The 27,966-nt window shown below is 41.4% G+C and overlaps 1 protein-coding gene across 1 annotated transcript in view; it reads left to right on the top strand.

Moving 5' to 3' along the window:
* The window catches only part of DEPTOR (DEP domain containing MTOR-interacting protein), a 76,416-nt gene that overhangs the window by 38,458 nt on the left and 9,992 nt on the right, over positions 1-27,966 (top strand). Inside the window, exons 5-8 of the mRNA XM_017746101.1 lie at positions 7,875-8,060; positions 8,691-8,825; positions 11,933-12,003; positions 12,640-12,744. Of these exons, the coding sequence (XP_017601590.1) occupies positions 7,875-8,060; positions 8,691-8,825; positions 11,933-12,003; positions 12,640-12,744 (497 nt within the window). The remainder of the gene's footprint in view (positions 1-7,874; positions 8,061-8,690; positions 8,826-11,932; positions 12,004-12,639; positions 12,745-27,966) is intronic.

Genomic DNA, 27,966 nt, shown 5'->3' with positions numbered 1-27,966 from the left:
CAGGAATGGATTTGGTTTTTGAAAGAGCCACATAATCTGTGCTTTATGTAAATAACATATGAAAAATTCTTTTCATATTAACTATTGAATTCTATTTTTCTGACAGAGAATGGGTTTCAACAAAATGGGTTTGCAACAAAAAAAAAGAGATACCCAGATGGGCCTTTTCATCTTCTGCTTCCCTTGCCACAGACTGTACTTCCCATACTTTATTTGGAAGCAAAGAAAAGCAGTTGGCTATGTTCTGTAAACTTACTAAATTAAAGATGATAAATCCTCATATACAGACCAAAAAGACTGCTGAAATGTGTGTGATTCAACACTGGCTTTTCATGCTAGAGTAAGTAATGTGTATTTGAAAATAGACTGCAAATAGATGGCAAACTGGCTGGAAAGACAAAATGTATATAGAAACACTTATCTGCATACCTATTTTAAGGCAGGAGAAATAACATGTTAATGCACTGATCAGAACATACCACTTTAATAAGAACAGGATACTCTGAATTTCAGTTCCCAAGGAACTTTTGACAGTTTTCTACTGTAATCCTGATGCTTTAAAGACAGTATAAAAGTTGTCTAGACCTTTTTTGGACTACATGAATATACTACAGTTCATTGATATAGCTCAGAAAGCCCTCCCTATTTATAGCTCAGAGAGCTGTAGTTATAGCACAGCTTTATTTTTCTGGACCTACTTACAGTTCCAGGACCTATTTATTTCTGGACATACTTGCTGACTTTACCCTTAGTAGGATGAGCTGGAACAGCTCTCTGGATTTTGTATTTCAGGGCCAGAATCTGCCTTGCAGTTTTATAGGAGGGGAGCAGTGGAAGCAGGAGAAGTTCAAGCTTAGACCCACAGTCTGTTCAAAGTGAATTCCTTGTAATCCAAATAAGAAAAAAATACAATTTGGTAGAGCTGCACTGCTGAGAGTTTAACGTGATGGCTGAATACATGCACAGGTGGGCTTATCTACAGTCTGCATAGCATATAAACATTCATAAAAGGTGGAAATGCAAGTGTTGTGTTTACACAGTGCAGGGAATGCAAGACCCAAGATCCAGGGCCCTGTGCTCACTAAACATCTGTAGTCTCTCTCCCTGGATTTGTGGGAGATCCAAGCAGGTGGAATTCATCAATGTGTAAAAGGAAACTCATCTGAATAGGTGCCATTATTAAAATGCATTGCAGTGCCTGATTAGCAGAAAAACAGGAAGGCTTTGAGAGGAGTGGGAGAAGCATTGTCCAGTGCTGAATAAAGTGCCAGTTACTCTCCTCCAGCCACACGTGTGTCGGTGCAAGGCAGGAGTGGATGAGGGGCAGCACGGGAGTGGCTGGGTCGTGTGGCAGAGATGGGCAGCATGGGGTGAGGACTGGCCGAAAGCTGCGCAGCCGCCCTGCGCGGGTCTCAGCAGCTGTTGGTGTTTGCCAAGTCCACGGACTCCCCACTGCTCTGTGAAAGCCAAAGTGGACACACACTTCCACTGTTTCTCTGGCAAGGCATCAAAACTGGGCTGGCCAAAGGCCTGAGGCACAAAGGAGGCTGGCTCATCAAGCTGTGTGCTATCCATAGAGAGAGGCATTTTTTTAAGGAACCAGTATTTTATGTGTTGATTTGTTTCCTTCCCTGTTAAACACTGGTTCTGCTTTGGAGAGGGGAGCAAGAAAGCAAAATGTCATGGAATGAGAGCCAGACCCTTCCCTGGGCACACTTTGGGTGCAGGTGGAAGCAGCTCCAGCTGTGTTCTCCTTCAGATAATCCCCCAGCCCCTGCCGGCCCCTGCAGCCTGTCAGTGTATGTTTCATCATCCTGCGTTTGTTCTTGGCGTGACATCAGCTCTTTTGGGGTAATATCCTGCTACTCCAGAGGTCAGAACTGGTATGGTCATCTGTGACTTGCTATATGAAGGCACAGACTATTGCAGCCAGTAATAGTGAAGGTCTGGAATGATCTTCTACAACTTCCGACTGCATTTCACATCATTTTAATAGAGGAAACTACCTCATTAAAAGATAAAGTATACTTTTGAATAGACTCGGCTGCTGCCTTGTGCAGTGGAAGGCTTGGAAATGTGTTGTGCACTGCTGGAAAGAGTTCAGTGCTGCTTTTGTCTTTAAGTGGAGAAAGATATGACATACCCACACTGAAAAATCCATACACTCTGCTCATGTTTTATAACCTCTTCCTCTTAACCCTAGCACAAGCACACTCTCACACAAACAAACAAGCACACACTTCAATGTGTCCTCTGCTCTCTTGAGAAAAGCTGCTCATCTGGCTCCTGGTGGAACTTTGATCTCCTTCCTCCTGCTCCCTCAACATGGAACAGCCGTTCCCTGGCTCCAGCCACAAGCTTGCTTGGTGACAGCATTGTTTCTGGGGACATGCAGAGCAGCTGGAGTGCCTCACTGGATGTGTCCTACTGGGGACTGCAGCTCTCAGCTGGTAGAAAGCATTAATCACCGCGGTGGAGATGTACACAGATTATCAGCGCTAAAAATCATGGGAAATTGAAGTGGTGGGAGGGATTTGGGGGAAAAACCAGTTATGAAAATGGCCTGATTTTTCAGGCATGAGTCATACCATTTATTAAAATAGGCTTTTGTACTTTCTAAAGCTTCCTCAGTTCTATGAAATCAGTGTAGAGCTAATATTTCTGTCTCTGCTGTGCATCAGCCTCTTTGAAAAAGTGGAAAAGGCTGTTTGAGCTCCATGCAGATCCTGGGATTTTATGTCAGAATCAGAAGCCGAAAGAAGATTTGCATGGATGTTACTATTTATATTTTATGTATCTGAACAGAAACTGTGAAGCAGCCAGGCACAGGAAGCACCAAAGCTGCAATATTAAGTGCTCCCAAACAGAGAAAATCCAAAATAAATATTCTGATTTTTTTCATCTTAACAGTAACATAAATAGTGAATGACCAGCTAAAACCCTTGCCAATGAAATTTGCAAACTCTAGGGATTGATGAGGCAGTAAACAAATAATTGAACTCTATCAATTAAATGGTCATTACCCCAAAAGAGATGGGGGTTTTGTATAGCTAATGGTATAACTACAAGGCAATACGTCTAGGAACTGAGAATACAGGCTCCACTCGTTGCTGTGGAGCAGTGCTGTGCAGGGAAAGGAAGGTATGCGGGGCACAAATTATTTCTATTTTATTCCATTTGTGCAGTACAGTGCAGTAGTAACTGTGAGCCTGATATGTACAAAAAGAAAAACAGCCAGTAAGAAAAGGGGAATGAGGTTGTAATTTTGGGCATGCAGTTCAGATAAGTGGGTCTTTAGGAAAGATAAAGAAATTCTGAAGAGAATTCAAGGAAGGCTAAAAAAAGGTCAGAATTTAGGGGGTAGTATTTATTCAGGTGATAAAAGATATGTTTGAGAGTTGGCTTCATCTCTTCACAGACTTCTTTGCAAAGATTTTTGACCAGATTGTACGTAACTTTCTAATGAAGGTGTGACAAAATCCAGGGATTAGCAGCTAAAGTTAAGCAAATTCAGCTTTGAGTTAAATCTTTATTGTCTGGCAGGGCAAATGACTGAAGGCTTGAATAGCTTGTAAAGGGAAGAGTGAAGTGGTCAATAAATGCTTTAAAGTATAAGTAAACTAATTTTTTTGTAAGATTAAAAGATAGTTGTTAAACTTTGTTTCTGGGAGAAATTTTGTGGCCTGTGTATGTGGGAGGTTAGACTGGTGAGTTGTGACCGTACTTCCAAAGATTGACATCGATGAGTATATGTTAGCGTTGGTGCCTTTCCTTCCAGGACCATAAATGCTCTTGTGTGCTTTTATGGTTTTGGAGGTTGCCAGTCACCATATTTTTACTTTACTCTGTTTGGTACATTTCTTTCTGTTGCATAAGGTGCACATTGTAACACAAACATGTTGCCACCTGAACAGCCATGAATTAAATTGGAACGAGAAACATGAATTCACCCCACCTTGCTCTTTGCATCGCCCTCATAATGTACAAATACAGGTCCTGACGCTCGTCAGCCATGGCTTGACTGTTAAAGTGAAATGGGTGCCAGTTTGCTTTCTATGCTGCACTGTGAAGAGCAGTGAACTAATTGAGGAATAGTAATGTCAATCCCTATCTAGAGCAGCAGCTTCCATGAGAGGTACAGATACCTGGAGCAAGAGCCTTGTGAGCTGCCGCAAGTTTATCTGCTACTGCCTCTGAGTCAACACCCAGAGGTAACAACCTCTAAATTACCTTTAAAGAAACCGCTCCTGGGCAAATCTGTGCAACCCTCTCAGCATTCTGCCATCGGTTTGGAAAAGCTTTTCACTCCTGCTTTCCTCTGCTGCTTGCAGCAAAATGTGAGCTGCTAAAGCAGTTGAGCTGAGCACCCGTGACTGCACCTGTACCTCACAGCCAGCAGCTTCCAGTGCAACAAACCCAACCTTCTGTGTGTGCCCTGCATCCGGCATTCACATAGTTGGGATTTACCAAGGACAAGGGCATGTGTAGATTCTCCTGGTTCTTGCTGAAAGTCAGCCACTGCACCTGAGGAGAGCTTTCAGAGGCAGCCAGCTTCCACATCTGCCTCCCCCTCCTCAACCTCTTCCTTCTGATCTGTGGTCTGGAAATCCCCTTTTCCACACCTTTCCAGATACACTCATCCTTAGGCTGAGTCACAGCCTGGACATTTAATCACAAATCACGAATAAGTCAGATGATTTAAAAAAAAAAAAAAAAAGGAGCTCCATGAGGCACAGAATTAATTTTGGCTAGAGATTTTATTTGATGATGTATGCATAAGGAGACAGTCTGAGCTATTCTACTCCTATTTATATTTTTAACTTCTTTTTAAATATGTAAAAAATTACATGATGCTACAAGCACATGATATGTGAACTATCCTTAGAAATGAGGAGGTTAAAATATGAAAGTCAAGGAGCACGGCAAATTCTATACTGATGCTGCATGTCATAAGCATTTTGGTTGCAAACTCTTTGTTGTGTAAATCATATACAAATATTCTCCGACACACAGTCATTGGACTTAGCTTTTCCAGTTGCACTCATTTATTGTATAAAAATTTACCTTTCTATGGACTGAAGTAGTTACAGCAGAGATTAATGACCTCAATGGAAAACCTAAGCTTTGCTGCTTTAAGTATATAAATAAGACAATATTTCAGTCAAAACAAGTATTGTTATTCTAAAATATGTTCAGTATCTTGGCATAAAAATGTTTACATTATCTAGTTTCACGGTCAGTAATTCCCGAATTTCAGAGTGCTTGACAATGTCTGCAGCACGAGTGTGTGTTTGTCTCTGATTATCGTAATTTCTGAGTACTGTCAGAGCACTTCAGTTAATGACACAAACAACAGAATAATTTTAGTTAAAAACTGTGGTGTCATAATACTTAACTTGACTCAGAAACCATACTGGTATTTCTTACACTGAATGGTTGTCCACAGCAGTTCTCTTTCCAAGGGAGCATTTGTGGAGCCCTCTTTGATTTAAGATTATGAATCACAGTAGTGCTGAATAAGTAGAGCTTGCCTTTTTCAGACTGAGTTTGAGATGGCCTCAAATTAAAAAAAAAATTGTCTTTAAATTAGGTTATTCTAATAATGTGGTAAGATATTGATAGATATTGCTACTTTTACTTATTATGTCAGTGATCTTAAAATGAAACTGGTAGCTGTGAACACCTACATACTAACTCTGCCTCTGGTAGCAAATCCTTTGGGGGATGTAGGCAAATCTCCAAATCTCTCCTCCTCTACTTCCATTCTTCAAAAATAGTGACTGTTAGTAAGTGTTGTTTAATAGTAGTGCATATGATACGTATCCAAAACGGGGAGCACAGCAGCAGTGTGTACCTGCACTAAGTAACGTGTCAGAACACAGTAACGAGTTAACTTGCAATGCTAAATTGGACTTAACAAAGCCATTTTGCATCCCTGAGGACACAGTAGATTCAGCAACAAAATGAAGCAGACAAAAGCTAAGTGGCTTTTGCCACTTTTCCATCTTTTCCGTGTTTTCCATCTTTTTGACAGAACCAGGCAATCTAAGGGATGCCTTACAGCCTGCGCCGCGTGACTCTGGGGCAGATGGCCTGTGTGGCAGCTTGGGCACAAGCATGTGCAGTTCAGAGAAATCCTGTGTCTTGATTATTCCTTGTGTCCCAGAGGCAGAAGTCCATTTGTACAGACAGTGGCCTCTCTTACAGTGGCCCAGGCTGGCAAGGGACATGCTTCTTTTCAAGATGGTCTGACCTCATAAGGCAGTTTCTGCATCCACATAGAAGATGGTGCCTTGAGGATCATATCTAGGACTGGCATCTTTATTGTCTGAGTGACTTGACATACCTGGAGAAGGTGATGGCTTTTTCCTCTTTGAGGTTATTTCTTCAGCTCACAAACATCAGATGGCTTACTGGCAGTTTACGTGTAAATACAGCCTATTTTGCAAGGTTGTAATGTGTAGTGTAGTTTTGTGGGGTCCATGAAGAATAACCTGAGACACAAGGAGGTGTTAAGAAGGGATGAGAGCAAGAAAGACTGGGTTGGGGATGAGAATGAAAGGAAAGCAGGCCAGCAGGGCTCCAGGCTCTGGGCCTTGCGTATCACCTTGGACTCTGCTGGTTTTTGGAACCCATATGTTGGGCAGAGCAAAAGCTCTGTGTCTGCAGTAGGAGGCCGAGTGACTGAGTCATGTAATCCTAGATTTGACTGACCTCAGTGCATGCCTGTGTTGTTGTTTATACTTTACACATAAATATCTATAGCCCACCAGTTCTTACGAGTGAGTATTGCAAGAAATGTAATTTATAAACTAGAAAAATCCAGAATTTGGATTCTTCATTGAAAAGGTCAACTGTGGGAAATTATTTCTGTGGAACGTGATCACAGAAGCTGGGTGAAAATGGAGAAGAATGCTGCCAAACACCTACTGCAGCTATTTTAGATGCTGCAGTAGTGATGCAGAGAGTACTCCAGAAGGCTTTCCTGCAATCAGGACCTGCAGGAGTCAGAGCACTTTCAGGACCTGGCACAGAGCTCCATCCAACTACTGCGTTTTTCATCGCTGTTAAGACGCAGCATCGGTGGCAGCAAACACGCAGACATTACAGTGATGTTGCACTCTGGGGGTAGGTTTGGCGCTCCTACTCTGACACCAGCAGCCTGGGATTTGTTCTCAGTGTCAAAACAGGTTGTGATTAAGATTTTTGTTCATTATGTAAGAAATTATTTTTGGCCAGGTGCCTGTTCCCAAACCTTGTGTATCTGTGCGAAGGAGGGAAGTGGCCTGCAGGAAATGTCAGGGACATGGTATCTGTGGTGAACAAGACAAGAGGAAATACACAGGTCTTGATTCTTTGCTGCCCTGTAGCTCTGAATAAGGTAGTTGGACAGAGCTCCCGGGGCTGATCTAGACTGATGAATTTACGCAAAACTGGACATAAGGAGCTAAGTCTGGTCTGTAGTGAGCAGCAGCAGCAGGCAGCATACAGAAGAAGCATGCATGGAGGTGGACCATTATGCAACCTGTCATGGAGAGGTGAATACTTCTATTTCCACTTGGCAATAAAAAGTGCATGTCATTAATCAAAGTGGTGTAAAAGATTCTTTGCAGCATTTGCCACTACAATTCCTACTTTGTTACTGTTGCTGTAAAGGGTGTATACTTCACATGTGTAAAGTATACACCCATGTGAAGCCATCCATGTGAAGCTGACCACCTTCCTCCTCTTTCTGAATCTGCACAGGGGAAGAGGAGAGCTCTGAGCTTTGCTTCCTTACAGCAAGGTCTGTAGTGCACAGGTTGCACATAGGTAGGCTTGGATTTCTTTCTGTGCCTACCAGGCACAGACATTCTATCCATTTCTTTTCCTAGTGTCCAACAAGCACCATTTTATGGACAGCAGTTTGCTCTACCAGTGCAGAATGAATTTCCGCCGGCGGCGGCGATTAATGGAGCTCCTCACTGAGAAATCTCGCTTGATGCCAGAAAGCCATGACAGCCCATTTTGCCTGCGCAAACAGAATCATGACAACAGGAAACACACCAGTTTTCTCTCAGGTGATTCATTAATTATACTGCTGTATGTAGAGTGACTCTGTGGAATATTAAAAAATTGGTTTTGGACAAGGGGTTTCAATGTTAGAAAAAAATGCAGGGCTGAGTATTATGTGTCCCTGTTCATAGGGATTGTCCATTCACTCAGTTTACCAAACCTATAGCTCCCTGGGGTGTCTCTGTATCAAGGGCATTTCAGATGCTGATCAAAATTTGGTGTCCATGTTCAAACCGAACTGGTTAAGTTGACCAAACTCAAAGTAATTTGTCATACATTCTATGTGAAATTTTCAAGAAGATTAAAAGTGAGGGGAAGGGACCCTGCAGAATTTGTGTACAGCAATATCTAGTAAGAACTGAAAGAAGGGAAAGGAAAACTGGAAAAACCTAGTTCCCTATATTAAAATGCCTCTTAGAAAACACTGCAGTGGGAGCAGTTCAGCCGTCCTGTTAGTGACAGTATTACTCTCATGCAGTGACTCTGCTAACAGTGTAGGACACACTAACCCATTCCCAGTGTTGTCAGTGAAAGCATGACAAGCAAAAGTTGATGCTTTTCTAAAAAGAAACAGGGAAATGGCTTAATAACTGGTACGAGCTCCCTTTCTCTCTTTGTTTTCTCTCTGCTTGTAGTGAGTCCCACCAAGGAGATAAAGATTGTGTCGGCAGTGCGGAGGAGCAGCATGAGTAGCTGTGGCAGCAGCGGGTACTTCAGCAGTAGCCCAACGCTCAGCAGCAGCCCCCCCGTGCTCTGCAACCCCAAATCTGGTGAGCACCAGCATGGCTTATGATGCACAGCAGCCAGAGTGTGGACATCTCTTTGGGAGAAGGCTATGTGAAGAATGCCAATCATCACACCTAAGCTTATGTTTCCAAGAATATATTAAAAATTCACAGTGTCACAGGTTTTGTAGGTCAGAGGGAATTACTAGCCTGAAGTCCTGTTGAACACAAGCCAGATTTCTGCCTCCAGTAATCTCTGCATCAAGTCCATAATTGTGGTTTGAGCTGCAGTTTATCTCTTAGGAGGACATGCAGTCAGAGGCCTAGATTTGCCTCTTCAGTGCCAAGCTCTGAACTGGTTCAAATCTCCTCCTAGAGACATTCCTTAGGTGCAAGTCAGAGGTGAGTTTAACTATGCAGTGACCACTTGAGCTACCATGAAATAACACTTCTCAGAAAACAGTAGCCTCTAAAAAAACCTGAGGCAGCATTGTTTCAGCCTGTTAGAGACCATTCGAACATTTTCATTTGTTTTAAGTCTTACACTGGTCTGTTCAGAAGGTAGAAGTAGCGTTGAAGCTTATTTTCCTTTTGAAAGGATTTCCTATCCCATGCCAGAAGGTTAAACACACCCATTCTTCCACAGTTCGCTTAAAATTGTTTCTTACTGTACATCTGGAAAGGGAAAAACAGACCAAGATAGATATTGTTTCAGCCTCTCTGTTTCCCTCAGAAACAGCCCTGAATATCAAACAGAGCCCCTGCTGCCCTTTGAGTTCCTTGTTATTTCAAATTCACAAGGTCTCTGCCAGTAGTGTGGGGAGTACTGTACACTGGGGTAAGGCTTCAATGGATGTGTGTAATCTTTGCTTTCAGAAGGATGCTGGCATTTGAAGTGATTACAAGAGAGTGCCTCAAGCACTAGGTGAATGCTGTTCAAAACATTGACCATTTACTTCAGAGATGAGTGAACTAAAGTGCATATCATTCTTGCTGTGCAAGAGTGCGTGACTTTCCTGCTGTGCAGAGTGGCCATCAGAAAGGGAAGGATATTTTCCTTCTCTCTCCTGTTAGCACATTTCCTTCCCTCTGCTTAAGCTTTGCTGGGAATTCAGTATGAAGCTCTGAACTAAAATAATTGGAAGGACTCAGTAGGATTATATGCTCAGAAGCCATAACCCTCTCCAGCAGCCTGGGAAATGCTGTCAGTTCTAGTGGCCATCGCATCCTCGGAATGTGTTGTTGGGTGTTCAGCACCACCTTCCAATATGCTCACACCTTTATGCAGGGGGCTTGCCCCTGTATAGAGGGTATACAGTATCATGTTTTGGCCGAATATCTCTCAGGTATACATTCCAGAAATGCTCTGGTAGCTTTTGTATGGGGAGCTGTTTGTCCCCAGTACATTAATTACATCCTGGAAAATTTTCTGGGACAGATAAAACAGCATTCATGTGCTATCCATAAATGTGTCTGTTATCTGAAGTATGCCAACTATTCTGTTCATTTATGGTTCTGATTTTATATGAAGTGTCAGCCCATGAGTAGTGAGAACAAGTTTATTTTAATGCAGCTGATTACACAACACTGGAAGAAAAACAATAGGCTGATGTTGCTCTTGCATAAATTTTTTAGAAGAAATTTTCCCTTAGGACTGGTTCTCAAACTCTGAATAGCTTTAACAGACTCATATTTGAAAGAAGACAGCAATGGGCTTATAAACTGATTTTTAAGAAGTATACAGTTACTGGCAATGTAGGGTTATTTCTCCCAGAGCCGAAGTACAGATCCACATGTCAGTTCACATAGGTTAACATAAGGCTGTCAGATGTAAATGTTATGAGGAATTCTTAATCCTCTGATGACTATAAAGAGACTTTGTTCACAAATAGCTTCCTGCTATCCAGACCCTGAGCTGTTGCTGAACTACATGCTAATAAACAAAAGGCAGAGGTGTATTTATTGTCAGACAAGCTCTCTTGCAGGCAAGCACTTAAAAAACACCCAGGTCATGACTTGACCAATCATGTAGAAAAACAATCATCAAACAAAAAAAAATTTCAGGAGGTATAATGAAGGGAGGCACATAAGGGAGCCCTGCATGGATGATTTACCTGATTCTGACTTGTCAAATGAGCACTATCGTTCAGTTTTCTAACATTGACCAGACAGGCTCTGCGAAGTGTAACACTGGCTAAATGACAGTTTGTCAAAATGCATGGGAAAGTAAAAAAAAGGTATTGATTTGTCTGCTAGAATTCTCCCTGTTCCCATGAATCTCATAAAGAAACTCAAGAATGTCTTCAAATACCATCTGTGAGAAATTTTGTCTCCCACCTGTGACTGAAAAGACAGACATTGTCAAAATTATTTACCACTAAAAGAAAAACAGACATAATTTTAAGGGTGAAGCAGGCAAATAGGGTGAACAGCATATATTTTTATGTTGTCCTCTGTATCGTGAAGCATTTATGGAAAGATAAAAAATGATACACAGGATGGTATTGTTTTGCTTTGGCAGAACTTTAGATTTACTTTGTTCAGAGGAAAATTATGCCATTATATAGGAAGGCAATAGGGACCTGCAGAAACTTACTGGTATTTCCTTTCATTTAAAATCCCAGACACCTGTAGGTTACCTAGTCTGTCCCTGGATAAGATGGGAGTTATAGGTCTGTGCCTACAGCTGCAGAAATGTCTTGAGATAATTACTCACCTGAACAGGATTTTCTTGCTACTTAATTCTGTGATTCAAACCCGACTCAGATGAAATCGCAGAGAGCACCCAACAAGTACACAGTAACCTGGGAAGGAAAGCTGCTCCATGCCAGGCAGGTTGGTCACTTGTTTCAACACTGGATGCAGGAAAAGCCACTTCTGATTTTTGTGATAGTGTTTAGGGGATTTTGATTGCAGGCAACAAAGTCTGTTGGCTAAATGCCCCAATTTTCCAAAGATCTCATCATTTATACTTGGAGTTATTCTGCAGGCTTTTCCTTGGTTCTCTTACTAATTTCAAGCAAGTCTGCAAGAACTGAAAGCATGAATGGGAAGTGGGGCCAAAAAAGAGGTATACTGACACTGTATCTTATTTATTAGGGGAAACTCCAGAGGAATGTTTTCATTAAATATTCATTTCTGTACCTCCACAGTATTAAAGAGACCTGTGACTGCTGATGAGCTCTTGATGCCCGGGGCCCCATATGTTAGAAAAACTTTTACGGTATGTCTTCAGTATTGTTCTTTATTTTCTGCATGTTATATGCATAGGGCAATCCAAACAGACATTTTCTGATGGGATAATTAGAGCTTATTTGCATTTGCTGAGGTTTGTACTTTAAAATCCCAAACATCATGATCAGTACTTCCACAAATTTCAGGTCTGATTTGGCATTTGTTTATCTTGTCTTTATGCCAGTGTGATACTGCTGACTTAAAAGGGGTGTAGAATTACATAAAGACAGTAACATTTGTATTATACAAACTCCTCCAGACTTGGTGCTCCTGCTCTGCAGGAGTGGATCACCTACCCAAACTGAAGCTTTCTACCAGGGTCTTTCTATATGATGGGACAGAAAATTCGACTGACATACATTGTTAGAGCCTTTCTTTAAAGACATTTTTGAACCTAGTCATTGGAAGCATTGCTTTTACAGCCTCCTAGTTCAACAAAAGAAGTTCACTAAAAGCAAGAAGAATCATTTGGATAGAGCCTTTCCCATGAGTGACACAGCAGCCTGTACTCTACTATGTGTTGGAAGCATAGAAATGTTGAAATTACGTCTTCGACCATTTAGAAGTTGCCCCCTAGAATTTCATGGAGCTGCTTGAAAGTGATCATGTCCTTTCCTCTTTCCAGATCGTTGGCGACGCCGTGGGCTGGGGTTTTGTGGTGCGGGGGAGCAAACCCTGCCACATCCAGGCTGTGGACCCCAGTGGGCCAGCAGCCGCAGCTGGGATGAAGGTGGGTTTTCAAAATGGGATGATTCCCCAGGGGAAGTTGTGCTGCTCAGTAAAGGTCTTGGGCTACCTGTATTTGGGGAGGGAGAGGTGCTTTTGTTTCCAGTGTTGAGTGTCTTTGTCTCAGTTTCAGGCATTTGTGCACAGTGAGTTCTGTTGCCTTTCCACCCCCTCCTGTTTCTTTCCTTCTGTCCTCGAGATTCTTGAAGTCTCTCTTTCACATGAGACTCAATTATCCTTTCCAAGTTGCTTTTTAGACCTTTTCCCTTTTTGAGGTGGGTGTTTATTCACATGGTTGGCTGGTTTTGGTGCCGGTGGTGTTCTGGTTTTTTGATTGATTTTTTATTTTCATGGTTTTTTTAAATGCTACACAATTTTAGGTTCCCTCTTTACTTTCCAGTTTATGTGATTACTGGTACGCAGTTTCTGGACTTTGCCTGTATAGGAACAGGCAAAGTCAGACATACCTAGTGAAAGTGAAGCTAGCATAGCCCATTGTTCAGTGCAAAGCAGTCACGATTCAACACAATTTGGAAAGAACAACGGATGATACTTTCACATTTCACAAACAGATGAAATAGTTTCATAAGTGATTTAAGAATCAATAAATACACCTTCTACTTTTAGCTTTTGCACTGCTAATGCAGAGCCCGCTGACTTACCTGCGGGCTTGGATCACATCTTGCATATATCTGTGAATTAATCTTTGCCTTGTACAAAGAGAAAAATAAAGGCAAAGTATTATGTTAGGTACAGATATAAGCAAGAAAATTAAGGTAGGTGCTACACCTGCTCCAATGGCCAGAAAGATTAAAGTACCAGTTTATGCCATGCTTTATTGTATGGCAGCAACACAGACGAAGGTTTTAGGTGTATTCCACATGCACCCTGGTTTGCCATGAATTTTTTCCAGCCTTCTAATTCATCACACTCATCCCAGTTGCCTCTCACCTGGGTATTCACACCCACCAAGCTGTAGGCCACAGCTCCAGGGATGCACATCCTGCCCACTGCACGGTGCCAGACCTGCCTTGGGCCCCTCCTTAGCAAGTGCATGACAGGGGTTTCTGCTCTCTGGCTGCTGATTCTTTTTTTAATGAATCTTTCAAGAACATACTGTCTTTGAAACATTTTTTTTTTAGTCCAGGCAGGCAGGCAAAACCCCTGGGACAGGGAATGGCAGCTGCAGATCTTGTTGGTACATGCAGCACCCAGACACATCCTGCTGGCAAACAGCTTGAATTCTGAGGGAGATGGAATTTTTTTGTATGTTTTATACAACACCTAAATATAATATGCAGTTACAATTTTTATATGAAGAGTATAGTTTTCAGATAATGATCCTGCCTAAAATTTAAAGGACCTAAATTTAAAAATAAGTGACTAATTAATGTGTATATTCTAGATCCTGAACTTGGGAGTTTAGTATTTTACAACACCTTTTATTCTCTGAATATAGACACTAGCAGTAAAGTGGAGGAATTCTGAAACCTGACTTGTCAAAAGCAGCACTGCGGTGTCATATGTGTAACCCCATGGGGTTGCAGAGGTCTACCTGAACCATTCAAGACAGATGAATGCAAAATAGTTCATTGTCCTGAGAGGAACAAACAGTGTTGGAAAACTGGGATGTATTTCCTTGATTTTACACAAGGACAGATCTGATTCTTGTCAAAGCTGTTGTCTTTGTATGAAATGGTTTTTCAGAGTGGAATTGCGCATAAAAATTTTTAGCTTTATATGAGATGAACCCATCTTCAGACACGAAAATTGTTGTCCCATTTTTGGAAATGCTGAATACATTTAACCTAGTGAAGAAATGGTGTTTTTCTTTGAAAATAAGGGGCTTTGTTGAGATTTTCCCATGGCAATAAGTATATAAATCATAGTGCAGTATTTGAAATTTTTAAAAAATCTAAGTTGCTTAATCCATCTGTTTACAGAACTCCTCAATCTGGCAAATTTAAAGGAATCAAATGACAGGCTTTAGATGACAGCTCCTGGAAATTAAACATTTCCCTGTGTGGAAGCTGCAGGAAGGGCATTTTGAAAATAGGCTGTTGGGCACGGTAACTTCTGGTGGGCTGGTGCAAGAGGCTTTTGTCTGCAAAAAGAGTGCTACACCAGAGAAACGCTAACAAGGAAAGTTGGCTGTGATGAAAAGGGCAAGAATTTGAAGAACAGCCAAGCCTTGGCGCTGCAGTTTGTAGAAAACTTCTTGGCAGTAGCAGCAGGGATTTTCCTCCTAAGGAGATGCATCCACTGTAATTGTTTTTAGAAGTGTCTTTATTTGTAAAGCTTGTGATTTTGCACTTGCCTGTTTTGGAGAGCACTGTTTTCCTGTCTCTGCATTATGCTGGACAGACTGTTGAGAGAGGACTGCTGCCTACAATCTCATTGTAGGACCCTGGTTTTAAAATTCTACCAGGTGTCACAGAAAGCGGTAAACATTGCAGGCTCAACCTGCCTGCTGGACTTAGTGGTAGCTTGCTTTCAGTTTGACCTTGGCTGGGCTCTTGGCTTGCTCCAAAGTGCTGTAAATTGGGAGTCTGAGTAGAGAACTCAATGAGCTCGGGACAGAGCTCTGACCTCATGCAGTGGCTGGGGCTGGGCAGGGCGCGAGCGGCTGGGACACATGGGCTCTGTCACACACGTGCACCTTGGCGTGGCAGCACTTGCCATCTCCTTATGTGTGACATCCTCTTCCAGGGGGAATTTTCAGACAATTTATTTCTGACAAAATCCCTACTAGCATGGTCTGCTGAAGATGTGTGGGAGGCTGTTAAGCTTTAGGACTTGATACCTCTCTTGGAGCTGGTAAATAGGATTACTACTCACAGTCTGAGGTTTCAGGTGTGAAGTTGAGAAAATAATTCAATCAATATTTAGTCAATTAGCTTTATTAGAGTATTTTTGGACCTGGTTTGCTGAAGTGTGGTTGCCTGTGGCAGCCTTGTGAGGAGAGTGGTTGCTGTAAGCACATTAACAAGTGGGAGCTGGAGGCGATGCAAGGCTATGAAAGGAGTCAGTGTTGCGATGCGTTCTTCTAAGTTATTTGCAGCTCTGTTTAGCTGTCTGCTGTCATCAGCAGTGCAGACAGGAACAGCAGGATTTTGAAGTTCCCAGGTTGCTTTAATATTCATTATTGACTGGCTGAAAAATCTGGTTCTCTGCAGATGACATTGCTAAATATTGCCAGCTGTTATCAGTAAAACTCTTTTTCTCTTTTTTCAGTGATTTATTCTGTAAGTTCATTTCTGTTTTTAAGGTGCAAATATTCCTTGAAAAGTTACAACTTGGCTTCAAACTAGTGACTTAAATTATGCATGACATTGTTATTTGGTGTGCCATAACTGCGACAGAGTGTGACGGACCAAGCAGACCTAGCAAAGTATGAGGCTTGTGAGAGGGACAAATTAATCACTCATTTTGCTGATCATCCATTCTTCCCACTGGCTGGAGAAATCAGTGCCCAACTCCAACCGTTAAAGCAAGCTATCTGATTCCTTAAACTGATTCTTGGCAAATTAGTATTTATAGCTGTTACACGTATGATCTTCAAATCCTACAAATTGCTAGTGGCTGTTCAAGCTTTTCAAGCCTATTCTTCATTTCAGTCAGCAGCAGGGAGTTTGAAGGACCACGTATGGTCACTGGTACCAACCCCTTCTGTTAAGAGCTCAGCTTGGGAACTGTGATGTGCAGCCAGGACCCTTTCAGCATGGTTCTGCTCTCCTGATCTCTAAAGGTGGCACAGGGAGATCAGCTTCAGAAATTTTCTGCCTGTGCATTTGTCTTCTGCATTCACAAATGATTATTTCAGGTCCGGTTTCTCAAATGATTTCACTAGCAGAATAAGAGCCAGCTCTCAAGTGTAATTGAGTTGCCACTGTGTCAAGAAGCCGACTGATGTCAAGGTCATCAAGCCCATTCCATGCAATCAAAGGAATATCTGTACTATCTGATTAATCCAAAGAATTCAAGTACTGCCACAATAACAACATATTACAGGCTTGTAACTTGGAAGACTAAAAGGCACACATTTTAAGTGTCTAGTGGGGTGAAAACCAACCCAAAAGCATGTGATATCAGAGGAATTGCCAGTGCCTTATATTCCTGCAGTTGGAAGAAATTTGAACTGTGAGATTCTCGTGAAGTTGCACATACCTCACACTGCAGAGAAACACAAAACCCATTTGATGGTCCTTGCCAACCTGACCTCAAACATGAGGATTGCATAACCGTTCGGCAAGCAAGATGAATCAGTCTAAAAATCCTTAAAAAAAAAAAAAAAATTCCTCCAGGAAAAAGTATCCCAAGTCCAGTTTCCAATCTTTTACAGGATAGTGGGAAAGGTAGAGAAGCATTGATATTGTAAGTGAGAAACTTCCTTGTAACTCCTAAAGGCACCTAAAAGGACCTTTAAAACTGGGATTTATATTGTATCAATAAGGCACAACGTACCTGCCTCCATTTAACCCTCTCTGCGGAGTTCACGAAAGAGAAGATACCTCAGTGTTTGATGCTGGGCCTCTAGCTCTTTAAAGCACTCCAGAGATGCTTCAGTGCTAATTGAAGGTATCTGAAGGGTACTTTCATTTTTTCATGGAATTGAGCTTTAAATGAGAAGATGGAGTAGGCTTGGATAAATATTTATGCTGTGCACTAGCATATGGTGTTGTTGAAGCAGATGCAATTCAGTCTTAGAATTCTTATCTTATACCAACATGTTACTGATTGTAGAAAAGCATAAATTACACGAGTTGCCATCTGTTTTCAATTACAGCATGAAAACACTGAGGCAGGTTGGGATTTTCCTCTAGCTGTGTTATCAGCTCGCTGCTGAATTCGATAATTACATTAGAGTGAGCTGAGAATGGATGTATTTGGTAATGCGAACACTCAAAAAAAGTTGCTGACAAACTGCTTTCATAGCTTGTCCATAAATAGAGAAGCAGGAGAGCTAAACATGCATAGCACTGCCCACAATGAATACCACTGCTGTAGGGCTTGAATATAAATGTATACATAAGTTTCAAACATGTCTCTGTAAGTGCTTCGTTTTCTGATAGTATTTAATTATAAACTGTGGTATAAAGGTCCATTCTCCTCTACAGAAATGTGGAAGCTGTATTCAAGCATCTGTGACTTTGAAAAAATCTAATTTTAAGAAATCAGATTTTATGGTTTACCATAAAATCAGTCTGGTTTTGCAAAACTAAAGAAAATTCAAAGATGTTTTAACTCTGTCTTGCACTTTATGCAGCAGTAACCAGGACCTCAGATTTTATGTGCTACTATCCATCACAGAGATTGGAGTGTGAGTAGCATTAGCCTCAAACAGCATTGAAGTCATGCTTGAGAATGGTTTTTACATTACAGAATCAAAGAAGGGGTCAGGTTGGGAGGGACCACAGGGTGTCATCTGTCCAACCTTCCATCTCAGGCAGGGTCATCCTAGAGCACATTGCACAGGATTGTGCCCATCCAGTAAGGGGGGTTCCACAGCCTCCCTGGTCAATCTGTTCCAGTGCATGGTCACTGCACAGTAAAGAAGTTCTTCCTCATGTTCAAGTGGAGCTTCCTGTGTTTCAGTTTCTGCACGTTACCTCTTGTCCTACTGCTTGGAACCACTGAGAAGAGCCTGGTCCATCCTCTTGATACCCTCCCTTTAGATATTTATAGACATTAATGAAGTTCTCTTTCAGTCATCTCTTTTTGAGGCTTAACAGGCCCAGCTCCCTCAACCTTTCATAGTAAGAGAGATTCTCCAGACCCTTGACTGACTTAGTAGCCCTCCACTGGACCCACTCCATTTTTTCCACGTCTCTCTTGTACTGAGGAGTCCAGAACTGGGCACAGCTTTCCAGATATGCCTCACTGGGACAGAGTAGAGGTGCAGGATCACCTCCCTTGACCTGCTGGCAATTCTTTTCCTAATGCACCTGAGGATACCATTGGCTTCCCTGCTCATGGACAGCTTGTTGTCCACCAGGACCCCCAGGTTCTTCTCTGCAGAGCTGCTTCCCAGCAGGTTGTCCCCCAGCCTGTACTGGTGCATCAGGTTATTCCTCCCCAGGTGCAGGACCAGGACATTAGGACATGTTAAGAGCATAGGAATGGTGAACATAATGGTGAACAGTTTGGTGAACAGTTTGGATGGCTTTTTCGTTATTATTTATTTAATCCTTAGCAGAAGTCTTTTAGAAAGACTCTAAAGAAAAAATTAGTAATGCTGTGCTAGTCAGCAGCATAATGATTCAACAGAAGTTGGAAGAGATAATTTATTTGTGAATGTGAAAATACTCAGCTCTACCATCAACATGAAAAATGAGTTACTGGCTGGTTGCCCTTGGCAACTTTTTAACAACATGTATAGCTCTCACTGTGCTTTCCTGATCCGTGAATGAATCTGTGCCTTGGTGTTCCTGCTCTGTGTCTACCTTCTCTTTTTGGTCTGTGGTCATCATTTGCTCAGGTAGTTTGCTGGTGAGCCATGGTGATGCCTCTGTAACTGTCCCAAAGTTTCCACTTCCCATGTGTGTATTTAATTAAACCCAATGTTATAGTAAATGTAAATAGTTCCCAGATTTTTAGAGTGAATCTTGTTACCACTTCTGATAGGTTGGACCTACCCTAAAACCGTGTTACTCTAACTATACTGGGATTAATGCCATGAAAATTATCACAGTAACATGGTTCTATGAGCACTGGGCAGAAAACTGCATTGCACCCATGTCCTCTTGTCTGGGAGTTTCGTGAATTCAGATCTCTCACCAAAGTAGAGGCTCCTCTAACTGAAGAAAAACCATGTGTGTCACTGCCAGAATTTTGGTTAGTTGCCAAAAGAAGACAAGGTTTGGCAAATTTCTCCTTTGCTTTCATTAAGGCTACTACAAATGCAACAAGAGAGTCTTTATGTCCTTGACCATCCTTTGCATTAGCACAGTGTCTTTAGGTTGATTGAAATAATGAAATGTTTTTCCTCATTATTTGGAATCCCAGTGCAGGATTGGGTATCTCTCTTCTGCCCCTTCACTGCACCAGCTACTCTGTCCATTTTATTCCCCCTCTGTGTTGGAAGCCCAGTCATTGTTGAACCTCTGTGTCAGGAGACTCTTAGAGACATTGTGCCACTGGGCTTCTGGTGAACCTGCCCCATGGTGGCCACAAGGAAGTCACAGTTTGGATTTGGATTCTCCTCTTTCCCCTGTCACAAACCCTTCGTGCAATACTGACAATTTCCCACCAGAATTCTTGTGAAGTAGTTAGGGTTTAAATAGAGATGGAAAATGCCAGAAAATCTGACATATTCTCAAACATAATCAAAACATTTGGTGAATAGATCCATTTTGGCACCTGTACAGATGAAGTTTGCTAAAGTTTCTTTGTTTCCTTGTGGGAGCTATGGTCCACAGCATAAGGTCCAGGTTTTCCAGTCTCAGAGCAGAGAATTTGCAGACTGGGCCCAGTAACTCCCATGCAGCAATGTTACAGACCACTGGGTTTCAAACATCAGTTTGTACAGCTCTCCTCTTTCTAAGCCATTCTTCTCCCCCTGCTGAAGTTTGTGTTTGTATTAACTCCAGATACTTTCTTTGTGACATACCACCCTGCCACCCCTGCCCAGGTTGTAACTACTCTGCAGACAGACACTTTCTAATGCTACCATACTCCAGTCTCTGCTGATCTTTACCAAAATTCTCCTGTTTTGCTCAATTTTTCACTAATAAATTACTAGACTCTTAAGTGTGAAATTTTAGTTCTTTTAAAGCCATGATAAAATTCCTGTTATCTTCTGATGTCAGAATTTCGTCCTACAGTCCTACTTTTTTTAGTGGATCTCCATTTTTTTTCCTGCTTGTTTCCTTGGTTTACCTTGCTTCTTTGTCCACAGAGTTGTATAAGGATGAGTTTGTTTTGAAGACATCTCTTCCGAGGCTGCAGAACTTCTGAAGCTGTTTTGGAAGGTTAAGTGAACCCCACCCTTGTGCACAAGCCTCAGAGTGCACAGTCACCGCTAGGTATTTGGGTCTGGGACTGTGCTTGCTTCAGTGGATCATGAGCCTCTGTTCTTCTGAGCCAGTGGACATAAAATTGGCTAAAAAAATAAGCCACCTTTATGTTGTACTAGGTGCTTGCTGTGGCTATCTGGAACTGTTCTATGATAAATCAAAACTTGGCATGTGAAAAGTCACCTGCTGAGGTATAAGGGGAAAGACCCCCTCCCATGCAGTTGGGAACATTGACGCAAACGTCACACCAGCAGGATGTGAACTGCAAACTGCACACACAAAAGAAAACAGAGAAAAATTCTTTTTATGATTGTCAGCCCTGGTTTTGAACAACAGGATCCATGTCACTCACTATAGAGAAAGGAATTAAGACAGTGGGAATTGCCAGGTGAAATATAAAAATAGTAAGTTCAACTTTTTGAGTCTAAGTTTTGCCTTTAACATCTTCCCCCCTGCCAAACTTACAGGACACAGGTTTAGCAAGGTTTTACTTGCTTATCCCAGCCCCAGAATTTGGCCTGCAGAGTAGTATTAGCTTTCCAATGCCTCTGTGTGATTTTTCCTAAAGACTCTTTTAACAGAGAGTTTTACTGGGCAATAAAATAACTTTTTTTCTCTTTACAACAACTGAAACCTTATGTGAGTACAGAAAGTTTAATAATATTTCAGAGCTCTTTTTTCTGCATTCACAGCAGTGTAGTTGACATTAGAATTGAACTTGTTTGTGGGCCAGTCACCTAAAATGCTGTTTGGCAACAAGTGACCCACTACACTTGTGTCTGTACACTGGCTCCTTCTCATCAATAGCAAATACAAATATAAAACCCCAATATTCTGCAGCTTCATAATTGGAGATCAGTGGATTTTCTAAATTTAGTCACATTATTTTAATAAATGGTAGTTTAAAAATTCTTTTCAAGTAAGTGGTGTTTTATGACAGGATAACCCAGATATCTGAACACCCTGCCTTTATGAAAGTGTTTTCTTGATTTTTCTTCTGGAGTCTTACAGCTGTAACTGTTCAGAAAGAGAGACAGCAGCACTGGTATCAGCTGCACTGTAAAACAGGGCTGTGCTTGTTTTGATACAACTTCCAAATCCCTGTGTGGTCTATAGCCCATTGAATGGCGAGATCTAGTGCCTGACAGAACAGCTGGGATCTCACCCATGCTCGAGCTGTCGTAGGCTATTGCAGGTCACTCCCTGGTAGTCCAGGCTCTCTAAAGAGAGTACTGTCATCTGAAAAATGATCTGCAGACTGCGTGAAATCTTAAAAAGGTTATCCTAAATGGCTTTATAAAAGGCATAGAATTAGAGGCCAGTACAGCAAGAAGCTGTAGTTTTGAACTACTTTTGCTCTCAACTGAGAATGAAAAGCATTTTGTATTACTTGGTTTAGTTGCAATACTCATTTCACTTGACGGCTTGGAGAGTTCCTCAGATGCTGTTGGCTTTATAAGTTCATGGCCATCTCAGCGCTCTGTCCTGAGCACTTCATGGATGCTGCTGCTCCCCAGCTGCTGCTCTACAGGCTCTTGCCTGCACTTGTCCACTTCTTCGTCTCTTTTCTTGTTGCTGCTCAGGACACAAAGTGGCTTCCTTTCATGGTATAAGCGAATGATTTGGGAAACATGTTGCATTAAAGCCAAGGCTCTGTTTAGCTAGCCAAACACATGGAAAAACAATTGCACTTTTGTCTGTGCAAACAGAGAGCAGCTGTTTGTCTCAAATGGCGCAGACTGTTCGTGCTCATGACATGCTGGATACTAGAGGGTGCTGAGGATGCCCTGCATGAGTCTGTCTGCCCCTGTATTTCCCTTGCTCTTTCTGTCTTAGTGACTGTTTTTAACCAATATGGGACTTAAATGAACTACAGTTCAGCATAATTATATTTGACTATGTAAGTAGACTGATACATAGTTTTAAAGTTCTTTATTCATTATATGTGGCTTTGTTTTAGCAAATATAGTTTAGTTATAGATATACCAGGAAAAAAAAGACACTGAAAGGTCAACCCAAGCATAAAAAGACATTATTTCTAAGCTTAGACTGTGTTCTTCTGACACTGACACAGTATTTTACCCAGAGCCATCTTTAGCCATTTGAGTTATTTAACATTTTCAGAGCTGTTCTATGGTAGGTATCAAATTGCACTATACAATAAAAATGCTTATAAAGTTAGACATGCAGTCACTGGTTTGCTTTCCTGATGTGGCCCAGCCTGGGCCAGCTTTACCTGTGGGTATCTTTCCCTGGGACTCACATTAAGTCAGTGATTTTACACACCAATTCCCAATTAGGGCCATGGAAAGCAGTGACCTATATTCCCCTATTCCATATTTATGGATGGTTTGTGTTTCAGGGTATCAGGTTCTTATGTTATTACTCTCCAGATCTGTACAGATAGTGTTAATTTACCTTCATGAGTAATTCCCGTTTGCTGTGTCGGCGTTTGCCTGACCACTGAGCTGATCTGTCAGCTTGCAGAGCTGAGACTTGTGCAGCCCAAAAGCCTCACACTCCAAAGCAAGAGTTGTTCTCATGGGCTCTTAGGTCAGCTCTTTTCCTCCTCTAATTGTCCACTCTGTTTGTGGAATTTGCTCTGCAATGGTTTAATTCTCTTCCTGGTGAAAAAAAGGGACTTGAATTCCTGTAGATTCCCATCATTTGGAAGGGAAGGAGGGAGGGAGGGGGAGACTATCTGAACCAATGATGAAGCCCGTGAGAAACTATGACTTTCTGTATTATGTGACTTACTGTATTATGTTATAAAATAGATGTGACTTTATAAACTACATAATACAAAATAAATGCATCTAATAGACATGTTGTTTAAATTCCAATGTTTGTTTTTAGTTGGAGACCAATTTGTTTGGAACACTATAGAAAACTCAGCCTCTTTTTTAAAAACAAAATAAGTATGTAATATGTATGTAATGAAAGTATGTAATGAAGCCTTGCTGAGGTAAACCATCCATACCACTCAGCAGTCGCAGACCAAGATGAAGCACAAGAATTATGCACTTATATTTTTAATTCTGTAAATTGAGTTAATTTTCTCTGCTATAAGTTGTACTGTGCTCTGTTGGTACCCATTTTTTAGCCCACTGATGGAACAGGGATCCAGCTTCACACTGGTGTAAAGATTGAACAAGAAACACATCTCTCGAGAGAAAAAATCTTGTTTATGCAAAGCCTGGATACTTGCCTACGCCCACCCCACCCACTCTACAGCCAATTACACTTTTGCTAGAGATACTTACAGAACTGAACACACATCTGCAATTTATTCTGTTCCATCCAGTAACCTCAGTTACGGAGTAAAGGCCATGGTATGATTTTTTTAACCTTCCAGCAACATGCAGTAGGTAGTGAATTGTGAGATTCCAGCTTTACTTTACTAATCCTATCAAGATTGCATGAACTCTTAAAAAAAAATGCCAAAGATAAAAATCTAACTGGAAACATAACTCTTAGGACCTCTGATTTTCATCTCTTGTCCTCATTCCATTGTGACAATGTAAAGCTTAGCAGAGTGAGAGCAAATACTTCAGTGCTGCCTGTGTTTGCTTTTATGTAGAAGTTAGTCTTAGGTCTTAAGCTCTTCTGTGGCAGCACATTCAGCATCTCTGTAGCCTGGGCTCTTTGCTGAGCATGGGGATTCCTTTGCTTTATGGCTATGGGTGACCTATTAAAATAGAAGAAATCCTGTATCAGCATAAATGCAGGTTATGTGTGTAAGTGTGTAAAAGAAGCTGAGCTCTGCACCCTCTCTCCTCCACTGTTGTTCTCCTGCCTCAGATTTCTCTGCACTTGTTCTTGGTACCATAACATCCATCCTGCCATTGATTTCACTGGGACTTTCAGTTATCTGAAAACTTAAGGTGCAGTTTACTGATCTAAGTGTAAGTTTCTGCCAGGAAGGTTGATCCTATCTTCACCTCCTTTTCATCTCCCTCTTTCCCTTTGCCTCCAACCAGATATGTATCTATTGCCTCCTTCCTCCATCCATGTCAGCAGGTCAAGGAACTTTGCCTGGAGACAAGTCCTTTCATTTATTTGTTTTTGCTGGCACAGGATGAAAAGGATGAAAAGGGAGCAGTGCCTGGCTTTGGTGCGCTGCTCCCAGAGCCAGCACAAAGGGACAGGAGCACCTCTTGGGACTGCAGGCAGCAAGTCCTGCTGTGAACCTTCCTCCCCTTTGAAAGGGTTTGATATCTGGATCCACAGACTCCTTGGCAATTCTTGGCAACTCCTTGGCATGCTCCAGGCTGAGCATGTCCCTTTCTACAGGCAGAAGGAGTTGTGAGGCCCCGAACCAGATTACTGATCCAGCTTTTAATAAGCAAACACTTTTTTCCACATTTCTTTTAAAAGTAAAATTAGTTTTTTACACCCTGAAGAGAGGGAAACCTCATTGTCACAAAAGGTGTTGTCACTAAGGGTTTTGTGTACAAACACATGATGTGGTGTGTGAGGTTGAAGGTGATGATGTGGTAATTAGCTGATAGGATTTATTCAAGAGATATACCAATTGGCAAGTCAAGCCTGTCTGGTTATCCACTTGTAAATAGCTTCTTTCTAGTTGGTAACAGCAATGAAAAGTACAAACAGTGTAGTTTTTTGTTCCTTCGTGACAAAATAACAGCCTTAAGTGGAAGTGTTTACTTTCACTCATTTCTCAACTCCTTCACATTTCATATTTAAATTAGATTTTAAAAACTGACACCTTGATTTCCATCTGTTTACTTGGAGGGCAGTGGTGCTTGGGAGGCTGGAGTGGGAGGAATGGTTCCCAGCATCTGCAGAGGAGCAAGGGGTGTGCAAGGGGGAAAGGATCCCATTGGAAAGATACCCCTACCTTTAAAATGTTGGAAGCTTGGATGTTCCCTTGGAGAAGGCTGGAAAGCTGTGTTTCAGATGTTATGTTCTTGTAGCACCTAAGCCTTGCCCAAATTTTGCTGAAACCTGTCATCAAGACAAGAAATGCCAAAGCAGATGTATCAACTCTTGAAACAAGCAATGGTAAAGGCTGCGTATTCTTTTTTTTTTTTTTGCTTTGCTTTTTCATTCTCAGTTCCAGGAGTTTAGTAACCTTCCCAGATGAGAGCCGTGGCCATACCACAGGAATCAACCATTACGTTTTCAATATTAGAACTGGCCTAGAGCTTTTAAAAGTATCTAAAGTCTGAAAATTTTGATTTGTTGGGTATTCTGCTGATGACATCTCCAGGTCACTGACAATTGCAAAAAACCCTTCAGCCCTGACTTCATGGGTGCCCATAAAGGATGGATTCTTACGGACAGCATGGCCTGATATTTAATAGAAATCAGGATCTTGTGGGTCTCTCATGCACATATAAAACAGATGGGTGTCTAACCACATGTGGAGGACTTTCCTCTGGAAGATCACAGTGAGTTTCAGAATACCATAATGAAGCAATTATAAGTTTGAGCTACTCAAACCTCCCAGCTGATCCTTGTGCCTGCTGGACATGAAAAAAGCATTTATTTATAATTATTGAGGGTATCTGTATAACAGATATGTAAGCAGGCTGTCTCTGTAATGGATTTAATCTTAATTTTCACTAGCAAGAAGACAAGCAAAAATATTACCATCGGGATATATTTTTCTTTTTGAAATAGTTATAATGTCAATTCTGGTACAAGTTCTACTCTGTAAAATAGTCAAAAGACACTCTTCTTTGAACAGCTCTGAAAGAAGTTATACTTAGAAACTTTTATTTTAGTTCTTAGGAAAATTGCTGAAAAACTTCCCAAGGTTGAAAATAACTCCTATATTTGCCATTTTTACTTGATGCTAATAAGGTTTTTTTAAAAAAAGAGACCAAGAAGAAAATACATTTCTCCCTGCATTTTGGGAATAGTTTGTCTTAAAGTAAAAATTTTCTGTGTGACTTTGGCTTCGCAGCAGATGATAAGAAGGAATAGTAGTCAAGGAAGTTTGTCCCAAACTATCCAAGTGTATGTAAATCACTGTGGATACAAATCATGAACAGAGCAAAGGGTTAAATCCAGTCTGTCTCATGGTGGATGACTGAGCCAGCCTCGTTTCAGACACAGCTTTCCCAACAACGGCTTGTTTCTGTGCAATGTGCTAATAACTTCTGAACTACCTTGGTCTCAAAGGGATGTGCTTTGCAGCAGAACATGGTCCTGGTTTGAGCTGTCAGCTGCTAGAAATCTGTTTCAGATCCACATAGAATCCAGGAGTGAAATCCTGGCTGCTCCGGAGTGAGAAGATTAGTGCAAGACTGGATTTCACACTCTCTCCAGCATTTTTTAATATTTTCCTTCATACAGTTGCCACGTGTACAGTAATATTCACACCTTCAGTGGAAATTAATCAGTGGCAGTGTTCTCAACATCTCTTTATGCTGTTAATTGCTGATGCCAGAGCTACTATCAGTACCAAACAGCCCATCAAACCTTTTTGTTTGGTTGACCTTTTTGCTGTTGAAGGAGAAAACTACAGTGTACTGGCAGAGTCTTTATGCTTTGCAGTTTTAGACCCTGAATATTCCCACTGCTGCCTAGATAACAGGGTAAAGTATCAGTACTGCTGAGAAACAGTATTTTTGCCACTATCTTTACTGTCTCATTGCATAATTTAGCTTTGGATTTGAGAATTCAAGCCTACATTATATTTGGTAACATTGATTGCTTTGGTACCTATTTGATCTGCATTTTTAATAGTGTTTGTACTTTCTTAAAGAGTAGTTAACAAACAAATAAAACATGAAAAAGTCACCAAAACCACACAATCAATCACACAAAAAACAAAAAACCAAAAACCAAAAAAGCAGAGTGGATTCTGGACACTGATACTGGCACTGAAATGTAAATGATAAATCCATGGAGAATTAGCACCTCACCCCCCAGCTGCTCGAGTGGGGCACACACATTAGCTGCTGTGGAAAAGGCAGTCCCCCGCCGTCCCCAGCCATGCTGCCTCATGGCGGTTGTGCTCCTCTTCATCTGGATGGGTTTTTTAAAAATTTATCTCAAATTAAAGTGGCCATGTAATCATGGTCTTATCATACTGTTTTGAGATATATTATCTGTGGACTGTGCATGGCTGTTACTTGCTTTGTACCAGTGATGAACAGTTGGACTCAGTGCATCTATAAATTTAAATGTCTTTTTAGGGCTGTTCCAAACAGCAGTGATCAATTAAGTCAAAGTCTGCA

Source organism: Corvus brachyrhynchos, unplaced genomic scaffold, assembly GCF_000691975.1.
Source record: "Corvus brachyrhynchos isolate BGI_N302 unplaced genomic scaffold, ASM69197v1 scaffold28, whole genome shotgun sequence".
Classification (NCBI taxonomy): Eukaryota; Metazoa; Chordata; class Aves; order Passeriformes; family Corvidae; genus Corvus; species Corvus brachyrhynchos.
This window is presented reverse-complemented; position numbering and strand designations above follow the sequence as displayed.